Here is a 10,614-nt window from a genome sequence, read left to right on the forward strand (position 1 = left end):
AATATTGTCAGGACATAGTAGACTATTTAACACAGAACACCTCATCTTCCTCAGCTTCCGCACGGAAGTGTGACATATCTTCCTCCTCCTGCTCTGATTTTGGCACCCCACTTAACACTCAGTCGGCAGCCATCACCAAAGTGCCATCATCACAGGGCTCAGTGGTGTGGACATTTTTTGTGTGTCTGCCTCAGATGAGAGCAATGCCATCTGTACTCTCTGCCACCGAAAATTGAGCCGTGGAAAGACCACGACCCGCGTAGGGACAACTTCCTTACAAAGGCACATGATGAAAAAGCACAAACTGCAATGGGATGACCACCTGAGGAAACGCAGCACACAAAAGCAATGCCACACACCACAGTGGAAGATACCAGGCCGCAATTATTTCTCAAAAGAGACGATGCCCAAACTGTACAGTGATGTTGAAAGGCAAGTGGTGTCATCTCTGGCACACAGCGTTGGGTCAAGGGTCCATCTGACCACAGATGCCTGGTCTGCAAAGCACGGTCAGGCCTGCCCGAAGACTAAGTCAGTCCCCACACACGGCATCTCTGCCCGCATGCCGTGTGACTGCCTGCCCAGTGTTCTACCCAGGCTCTTTTAGCCGGGTGCTCCACCCGGCTAGTTTTGGTGACCACCCGGCTGTCATCAGCTCACCTCCTCCTATACTATAAGCAGAGTTAAGCAGAGTTGTGCAGAGGAGCACCAGCTCTGCATTCTCTCATCTCGCCCCACCCGGCTACTTTTTCATGCCACCCGGCTGGAAAAAAATTCTGGGGAGAACACTGCTGCCCCAAGACTAAGTCGGTCCCCACACAGCATCTCTGCCTGCAGGCCGCTTGACTGCCTTCTCCGCCACCACCAACAGGGTCCAGGACTCCAGGTGGATTCCTGAATTTTTAAGGCTGCTAGCAGCGTCCGCTATAATAATTTTTCTGGTGCATGTACATGCCTGCCGAATCATTCTGGCTACACTGCGGCTGCAACAACAAAACAAAGGGCATGTACATGTATCAATTCCCCTTCGTGATCGTTACCTTGCCACGGTGAAGGGGCTTGCGTATCACAATGAAGCAATGACCGGCTATATGAGTGTGTTGGGGGGCACAGCTGACCCAAGATAATAGTCGTTGCTTCATTGTGGACAGACCAAATTCGATCAGCTGGACACTCAGTCACACTGGCGTAACAATAGGGCCTGCAGCCCCTGCTCCCGCGTTTTGGGGGGGCTGGAGGGGTCACAGCATGAGGGGAAAGCCATGGCCACACTCGACAGGGAGGGGGACGTCCCTTCCCCCCCCCACCCCACCCCCCCCCCCCCTCGGGGCTCTCCCCTCCAGCTTAAATTACTATCTGGGCAGCGGCAGCTACATACTTTCCTTGCGCTCCAGCGTGCGTTCCTCTCTCTAGTCTCTGACGCGACTTTCTGTTTATACAGGCCAGGCCACGCATGCGCAGAAGACGGCGGATTACCATGGCTGATAGAAGGCAAATGATGGCACTCGGGAGGACTGCGAGGAAGGCAACGCAGTCCTCAATGGCTGTTATGCTGCCATGGAGGCACCAGGAAAATGCATTTTAAAGAGGAACTCCAGTGAAAATATTGTAATAAAAATCTAAATAAAAAAAGTGCTTCATTTTTACAATAATTATGAATAAATGATTTAGTCAGTGTTTGCCCATTGTAAAATATTTTAAATCCCCGATTTATATTCTGAAATTTATCACGTGGCGACATTTTTACTGCTGGCAAGTGATGTAGCTGCTGCTAGCTGTTTTGGCAGTTGGAAACAGCTGTAAACAGCAATTTCCCACAATGCAACATGGTTCACAGACAGCAAACTGCCAAGAATACGTACTCAGAATTTCTTTGTGGGAGGGGTTTCACCACAATATCAGCCATACAGCGCCCCCTGATGGTTTGCTTGTGAAAAGGAATAGATTTCTCATGTAAAAGGGGGTATCAGCTACTGATTGGGATAAAGTTCAATTCTTGGTCGGAGTTTCTCTTTAAATAATCAGCAACTAAGGGTAGGGGAATGATGGAAGGGAGAGAATCATGTGACCGGGGGGGGGGGGGGGGGGGCGACTGTGTGGTAGAGATGAAGGAATGGGGTGATGGTGGAGGAATAATGGAAAGAAGATCATTTGACAGGGGGTGGTGACTGTATGGCAGAGAGGAAGGAGTGTTGTGATTGGTGGGTGTAATGATGCAGAGAATCATCACAGGGGGAGGAGACTGTGGCAGAGATGAAGGAATAGTGTGATGGGTGGAGGAATGATGGAAAGCAGAGGATCATGTGACAGGGGGAGGAGACTGTGGCTGAGATAAAGGAATGGTGTGATCGGTGGGTGGTGAATGATCCAGAGATCATGTGACGGGGTGGAGCCTGTATGGCAGAGATGAAGGAATGGTGTGATGGGTGGAGGAATGATGGAAAGCAGAGGATCATGTGACAGGGGGAGGAGACTGTGGCAGAGATGAAGGAATGGTGTGATCGGTGGGTGGTGAATGATGGAGAGATCATGTGACAGGGTGGAGCCTGTATGGCAGAGAAGAGGGAACCTTGTGAGTCAGGTTGAACTATGGTAATCTGGTACAATAAATTTGGCCAACAGCAATATTAACATTAATTTAATTATATAATTATTATATTAACTGATTAAAGATTGTTTCAGGATTTTTTTTTTTTTATTACATCCAGGACCAATTTATAGTGCTGTTGTGGTAATTATTCTGTAGAAAGTGCATATTTTGTGAAAAAATTAAATGCATTTAGTTCGGTCTTCCTTTGTACTGGAAGAGATGTACAATCCAGCCATAATAGAGACCTATGGTTACCAGGACAATCCCTTCGCTCTCTTAAAGCTAACAGCAGGAAAAGCCAACTTCCCACCACCAAACACGTAGAGAAGCAATCACTGGGCATCTCCTGCAGGGACATCAGCCTCTGTTGGAGTTGGAGCTGCCTGTATATCTTCCATCAGAGGCATTTCTGTGCTGTGTGGTGGTGGGAGGGGCTTGTGTGGTACAGAGTCAGCTGGAGGCGTGGTCTCCGGTTCCGGGTCTGGCATAGCAACAGGTTCTTTCTGGGGCAATATACCCTCCAAGGCTTCATGGAGAACAGCAATATCGATAGAGCCCAAGTTTCCATAGCGGGAGAGCTGTGTCGGGGCAACACCTGAAGAGACAAAGAAAGCTCGGTATTGACAAACTAATACAACATGGCGTCTGAGATCAGAGGATTGGACAGAGAACTTTTTTTCTGATTTTGGTCCTGTACATTAATACAATGAATTTTAAATGAAACAGCTGAGATGCAGATGAAGTGCAGACCTTCAGCTTTAAGTCAGTGGGGTGAACAAAACGATTGCATAAAAAGGTGAGGCAACAAAAACATTTATTTCACACATTCCCTTCATTTCAGGGGCTCAAAAGTAATTGGTCAAATTAAATAACTGGAAATAAAATGTTCATTTCTAAAACTTGGTTGAAACCCCTTTGCTGGAAGTGACAGCCTGAAGTCTTGCACTCATGGGTATCACCTGATGCTGGGTTTCCTCCTTCTTAATGCTCTGCCAGGCCTTTACTGCAGCGCCCTTTGGTTGCTGTTTGTTTGAGGGCCTTTCTGTCCGAAGTTTAGTCTTCAGCAAGTGAAATGCAATCTCAGTTGGGATAAGATCAGGTGACTGACTTGGCCATTCAAGAATTCTCCACTTCTTTGCTTTAATAAACTCCTAGGTTACTTTGGCTTTATGTTTTGGGTCATTGTCCACCTGCACCATGAAACTCTTTCAAATCAATTTGACTGCATTTAAAGGACTTACGAGGCTAAGTACAGTAAAAAAAAAAAAAGTTAGCTACCTGGATCAGCTTGTAAGGCACGGAGGACACCGTCCGCGCCCTCCGTGCCGTTCTGCCTGGTCCCCGCCGCCGAACAGCCCCCCGAACGGTCCCCGACCGCGCGGCCCGGGTCGGGCTCCCCAGCCTGTACCAAGATGGCCGCCGGAGCTGGCCGCATAGCCGCAAGTGCGGCTGCGCAGCTCTAAGGCCTACCCCCGATCCACGCTACTGTTACGTGATCGGGGGGGGGGGTTGTCCTTATAGCTGCGCAGCCGCACTCGAGGCTATGCGGACTGCGCAGCCGCACCCAGCTCCGGCGGCCATCTTGGTAGGGGAGCCTGACCCGGGCCGCGCGATCGGGGACCGTTCGGCGGCCGGGACCAGGCGGAACGGCACGGAGGGCACGGACGGCGTCCTCCGTGCCTTACAAGCTGATCCAGGTAGTTAACTTTTTTTTATTTTTTTTTACTGTACTTGGCCTCGTAAGTCCTTTAACAGGATTTCAGCAGACAGTATGGGCTTGTTAAGGAGCGGCCACTATGCATGCCTTACATAGCAGCGCTCGCTGCTATGTAAGGAGTGAGCCTTCCTTAGATAGGAGCAGAGCAGTTTCTATGCTAAATTTTACCCAAGGCGAGGGTGTAAAAATAACCCCCCCCATGTGCAGCCAGGTCTAGCTGCACCCAGTATAGGTAGTCAGCTATAGGTCCCCCCAGTATAGGTAGCCAGGCATAGGTGCCCCCAGTATAGGTAGCCAGGCATAGGTGCCCCCAGTATAATTGTCCCCAGTATAGGTTAGCCAGGTAGGTGCCTCCAATATAGTTTTCCCCCAGTATAGGTTAGCTAGGTAGGAGCCCCCAGTATAGGTTAGATAGGTAGGTGCTCCCAGTATAGGTTAGGTAGGAGCCCCCAGTATAGGTTAGCTAGGTAGGAGCCCCCAGTATAGGTTAGATAGGTAGGTGCTCCCAGTATAGGTTGGGTAGGAGCCCCCAGTATAGGTTAGATAGGTAGGTGCTCCCAGTATAGGTTGGGTAGGAGCCCCCAGTATAGGTTAGGTAGGTAGGTGCCGCTCCATAATGGAGGGGGGAGTAGCAGCCTCACTGGGATTCAATCAGCCGCTGGAGGGGAGCCCCACTTCTCCCTCCCTTCCTCTCCACCGGGGCCCGCCCTTCGTGCTCCCCTCTCTGTGCAGAGTAAGCCTAGGGAGGCCTAGAGCAACTCACCTCCCTGCGTTCCAATCCCCGCTCACTTGCCGCTGGTCTCCTGCTATGCATAGCAGAGTATACACACTATTTCCTGTTTAGTAGTAGAAGAATAACTATATATAGGAAGGCACGTGCCTATCTAAGGAAGGCACACTCTTTGCCTTGACCTGGGACATGTGATAGTATATGCCTGCTCCTCCCCGTTTCTGTTCCTTTATTCGCATCTAGTATCCTTTGCAGCCACTTAGGACGTGCTCCATAGAAGACCAAAAACACCTTACTTTTCTCAGGCAGCACCCCTAGCCAGTATGCTATTTAGTTCTTAGTGGCTTAGTGTACTGCTTGTCCTTTGACATAGACGACCAGGGTTTATATCCTGGCTAAAGCCAGTAGCTATTCAGTATAGAGTCCTTGGGCAAGACTCCCTAACACTGCAGGGTGACCTACTGAGCAAGCCTTAGTGGCTGCAGCTCTACAGCGCTTTGAGTTTGACAGGAGAAAAGCGCCATACAAATGTTAGCATTAAGTCTACCACCTTACTACGCATAGTAAGCGTTTAAACTTTTCCGTACCATTTGCTCACATTTTCTGGAGGAAATACAGGTTACCAGAAACTTTTTTTCCCTTTCAGGTGACGTGTCAGCCCTTGCCATGGCGTCGCGTCTCAAACACGGTGGAAGAATGGAGTTGTGGGTAGAAGATGGGGAGTAGTGGGAGGAGCCATGCTTGCATAGGGAACCGAACAATCTACAGCAGGGGTAGAGAACCTATGGCTCGGGAGCAAGATGTGGCTCTTTTGATGGCTACATCTGGCTCACATACAAATCAGTAGGGGTTTATTCACTGAGCTACACTGCTCAAGCAGCACAGCTTAGTGTGGCAGCGCAAGTAACATTTTGCTTCAATTGTCCCACTCTGGACCTTGTCAGGCCCAGTGACTTCGTAGGACGAGATCCCCGCACTTTGATTGGCCCAATAGGTTGCCTGTCACTTGACAAGCAGCCTATCGGGCCAAAGTGCGGGGATCTCGTCCTACAAAGTGAATCCACCCCTCCAAGTCAGCTAGCTAATTGTACAAGCTGTTAGTCGGTATTTCTCCTGTCTGGCTCCCGGGGAAATTGCTGATGTTGCTGAAACACAAGAGAAGCTGAAGACGTGTGACACTTCTGCTGCCCGGCGGATCAACTGTATACACATCACCATGGCAACAGGGACGTGAGCCCTCTGCTGCGCATGCACACTGTCCCAGTTTGAAACATATTGAATGGCTCTTACAGAAATACATTTTAAAATATGTGGCGTTTATGTCTCTCTCAGCCTAAAAGGTTCCTGACCCCTGATCTACAGGAAGGGCTGAAGTAGACTCACAGTGTGACTTACTTACCATTAGACATTATTGAGCCACTAGCCCAAGGTGATTAGTACATTATTTTTCCTAAAATGAAGTAAAGTGCAGACGCAGGCGGCATCTCTACACTTGCACTGGGGAGGGGATAAGCCTTGTAATATATATATTTTTAATCTACAGCAGTTTCATTCTGCTTTAACTTAGTGCCTTCAAGCAGGGACTGTGTAAACTGCTAAAAACAGCCCTGGCATCACTTTAGGCTGTGAACAAGGTGGGGTTTCACAACAATGGCTTCTGGGTGGAGTTGCTAAGCTCTGGCTCATAAGGAACCACCCACTGCTCTGCACATATTCAGCTGCTCCTACTTATTTATCATAGGAACCATGTACAAGGCTCTTCTCTGTCCCACCATCTTAGTATGTTCTAATGAGATACAAAGAGTCTCAGGCAGAGATCACATCTGTCTGAAACACATCACAAATTCACATTAGAACGGACAGCCCATGAAAATCAACGGGCTCGCGCACATCAAATGCCATCTTTCACATGCAAGAAACAAACTGACAGCCTGTTGCATCATTTCAGACATTGGGCTCGATTCACAAAGCGGTGATAACCCAGTTAAAGACTTTAGGCGTGATAACCATTTTTATCATGCCTAAACTCAGTTTAGGCATGATAAGTTTAGGCATGCAAAGTCCCGCACGCAAAGCAGCGCCATTAAACTCTATGCGAAGTGCACCAGACTTTGCTAGCGCAAAACTTTTGATCAGCTGTGCACTGCGGTGCTAACCCAGTTGGTGCTTAAACTTATCACGCCTAAAAACTTATCACACCTAAACTTATCATGCCTAAACAGAGTTTAGGCGTGATAAAGGGCTTTTCACCACAGTGCTAACTGTTAGCACCGCTTTGTGAATCAGGCCCATTGTGGGCATTTCCTACATCTTTACTTTGGCTGCTGTAAAGGAAAAAAAACAAAACATTTTTATTCATATGTGCACGTTTTCTGCACATTCATTCGAAGGTAACCCTTGCTAACCGTCCCCTAGTAGACCAGAGACTGAAGAAGTCATAGCAGGGCCATAGAGAGAAATAATAAGATGTGACAGAGCCTTGAAAACTCTCCACAACTGTCCCATATTAATAACGGATGGCAAACCGGTAATCTTGTCCTGCCACAGTGAGACATTGAAATAATCCTGAATCTATCACTAGTCAGACCTGCTCAATTCCGCATTATAGAATACAACGCCAGGCTTCTCATCCCCCCTACATCACTAACGAAAACACAGCAAGGTCCGTACCCAGGATCTGTGCCCTCTGAGATGGAGGAAAGAGGACCTGTAGACAACGGTTCAGATAAGGCGTCAGGTCCTCCAGGAAGACTGTGCAGAATTGGATGAAGACTTCTTTCTCCTGAGGGCTGAAGGCAGCTTCTTCAGCTCGGTGGAAGGACAGGATGGTCTTCACAGCCTACAAGAAAGGCAGGAGATATATAAGAACCTTCTGCTGGGATCGGAAATGGAGATGTTAAAGGGGTTCTGCGGACTGGTTAAATAAACAAAAAAATGACACTTACCTGGGGCTTCTATCGGCCCCCTGCAGCCGTCATGTCCCGCGTCGTCCTCCAACGATCATCCGTTCCCCACCGCCGGTCCCGGTCTAATCAGGCGTCTAATTAGACTGCAGCTGCGAGGCCGTGCTCGTTCCTGTGCGCTTCATCAGGAGCTTACTATGCAGGCGCAGTATAAGAAAACGTCTTACTGCGCAGTAACCTCCCAGAGACGCACACGGGAGCAAGCATTACTCGTCTTCTTAGACTAATATTAGACTGGGGCTGGCAGCAGGGAACAAGTGATCGTAGGAGTGCAGCGTGGGACACCACAGCTACAGGGGGCCGTTAGAAGCCCCAGGTGTGTCAGTTTTTGTTTATTAAACTCCCCTCCACAGAACACCTTAAACGGGCCACATGAAGTGCCCTGCAGGCAGAGCAACTGCCCATGTGCGTTTAAAGGGAACCTGAGACGGGAGGATAAAAGAAATGTATACATACCTGGGGCTTCCTCCAACCCTCTCCGGCCTGATCGCTCCCACACTGCCACCCTCCGCCTTCTGGATCCTTGGTAACGGGTCCCGTAAGTGTTGTCAGTTTGGGCTTACTGCACATGCGCAGCCAGGCCATGCGTGCGCCCCCCATCGCGTTCCCACGGCTGGGAGTGTTTTGCTCCTGCGCAGTACTACTAAGCAGGCGCAGAATGCTCATAGCCATTGGAGAGAAACGGGGGAGTGCGCGAAGCCACACTGCGCATGCGCCGACTGTTCGAAATTAAGGGACCTGTTACCAAGGATCCAGAAGGTGGAGGGCGGCAGCGTGGGAGCCGTCAGGCCTGAGGGGGCTGAAGGAAGCCCCAGTTATGTATACATTTTTTACTATCCCCCCTCATCTCTGGTACACTTTAAACAGAACCAGAGATGAAGCACCCTCATGTATTTTATTACATTTATCAGTGGGAACATGACAGTAAACACCTACCCTGCTTTTAGTTTCATTGTTATCTGCTTAATTAGTCTATTAGCAACTGTGATAAGAATCCACCGACAATTCAGTCGAGGTTTGACCTGGAATCATTATAGCTGAGTCACTCTTCTGTGAAGTCCTTTCAAGCCCAAGCCTCCCCCTCCTGGCTTAGATCTTCTGCTTTGCATACTGAGAGCTGTGATGACATGGGAGGGGGCTGCTCCTGAGAGAGAAGCTCTGTGGCTGTAATATGATCCCTGTGTGCTCTGTGTGCACTAGATTCTCATAGGAATGAAAATGCAGTTATTATCAGTGACACTTCCTACAGGCAGATCATACCAATATGAAAGCACATAGATGAAAGGCTGCATTTAGCCTAGATAGCAGCCTAGTCTCATATAGCCTAGACAGCACATCCAGAACACCTCATAACCTGGAAGCAGAAGTGATATGAGCCGGCGGCCATATTTGATTTTTCCTGGAGCAATAATGGATAAAAAACACTAAAAAAGGCACACCAGAGCGGCAAAATTATCAGGTAGAGCATTTATTCTTTACAAGCTATCAACTGATATGTTTATTTTGTGTTAAACGTTCATCTCTGGTTCCCTTTAAAGAGGACCCATAACAACTCATAGAACATAAAAACGTATTCAGGATTTTATGTTAGCATCAGAAACACTATTTGGGGGTAGGGAGGGGAGAAAACAGACTTGTAATAGGTATAGGAAATTTATTGTAATAATTTTTTTGGCCACTAGATGTGCCCACTTAGTCTCATGGTTGGTTGGATGGAATGCTGAATCATTGCCTTCCAGCCAGCACAAAGTGACAGATTTATTTATTTATTTTTTACTTGTTTCAACAGTGATCATTTATACATTAGAAACTTTGATTTGCTTAGGGAACATATGTTCCCATTAACCAATTTGTGCACTACCGTGTGACGCCACGGGGCGGCAGCGTGTGCTGCTCGCAAACAGAAAGGGACAGGTATCTACATCCCTGGGAGCTCAAGTGCCGTTTTCAGGGATGTAGATACTGTGGGAAGGGAACCGATTAATATAAAGTTGTAACAACCTGCTGGTCTTTTTCTTCTGAATCCCTCCTGGAGCCCCATGTCTGCAAACGTCTGGCACGTAGCCCCACCACCTTGCAGAATAGGGCTTTTCTGTTTTCTCTATGCGCCAAGGTCCTTTTATGTAAGAGGAAATATATTTAAAGGCGCATGGCCAGGACCTGGAGACAGAGTTAAACTTTGGATGAGATGGCAGCAGGTCCTGTACCTCCAAGAATAGGCTCTTAGGGCCGCAAGAAATCGCAAATAAATGGCGCTTTTGGGAGCGATTTTAACACTAGCACTTTCTGGAGCGACTTCATTCAAGGAATGCAGGGCTCAAAATCACATTCCTTGAATGAAATCGCTCTGAAAGTGCTGCAGGCACCGTGACTGCAATTTCAACATATGGCAATCGCTCCTATGGAATCACCACCATAGGATTACATTACCGGCGATTTCTAGAAAACGCAACTCGCTCCTATAATTGCTCAAGTGGGCCCAAGGCCTCACTGACATGGAGCGATCTATCCCTTTCTGTCATCCTTCCTACACTCAAAAAAAATTGGTTACCAACAGAGATGCGCTGTGTCCCCCCAGATACAACAAACGCACCTTGTACCCAAAACAGAAGCT

General features: G+C 48.3%; 1 protein-coding gene across 2 annotated transcripts in view; it reads right to left on the bottom strand.

Moving 5' to 3' along the window:
- Positions 1–10,614, bottom strand: part of COG8 (component of oligomeric golgi complex 8) — a 34,793-nt gene that overhangs the window by 15,472 nt on the left and 8,707 nt on the right. The window contains exons 4-5 of one of the 2 annotated variants that reach the window (XM_068260571.1): positions 7,708–7,876; positions 2,623–3,185 (exon numbers count right to left, since the gene is read on the bottom strand). In XM_068260571.1, coding sequence (XP_068116672.1) covers positions 2,923–3,185; positions 7,708–7,876 — 432 coding nt within the window. In that variant the 3' untranslated portion in view covers positions 2,623–2,922. Of the gene's footprint in view, positions 1–2,622; positions 3,186–7,707; positions 7,877–10,614 lie in introns of those variants that run through there. The other variant, XM_068260574.1, reaches the window with a different exon arrangement.

This window comes from Hyperolius riggenbachi, chromosome 11 (genome assembly GCF_040937935.1).
Source record: "Hyperolius riggenbachi isolate aHypRig1 chromosome 11, aHypRig1.pri, whole genome shotgun sequence".
Classification (NCBI taxonomy): domain Eukaryota; kingdom Metazoa; phylum Chordata; class Amphibia; order Anura; family Hyperoliidae; genus Hyperolius; species Hyperolius riggenbachi.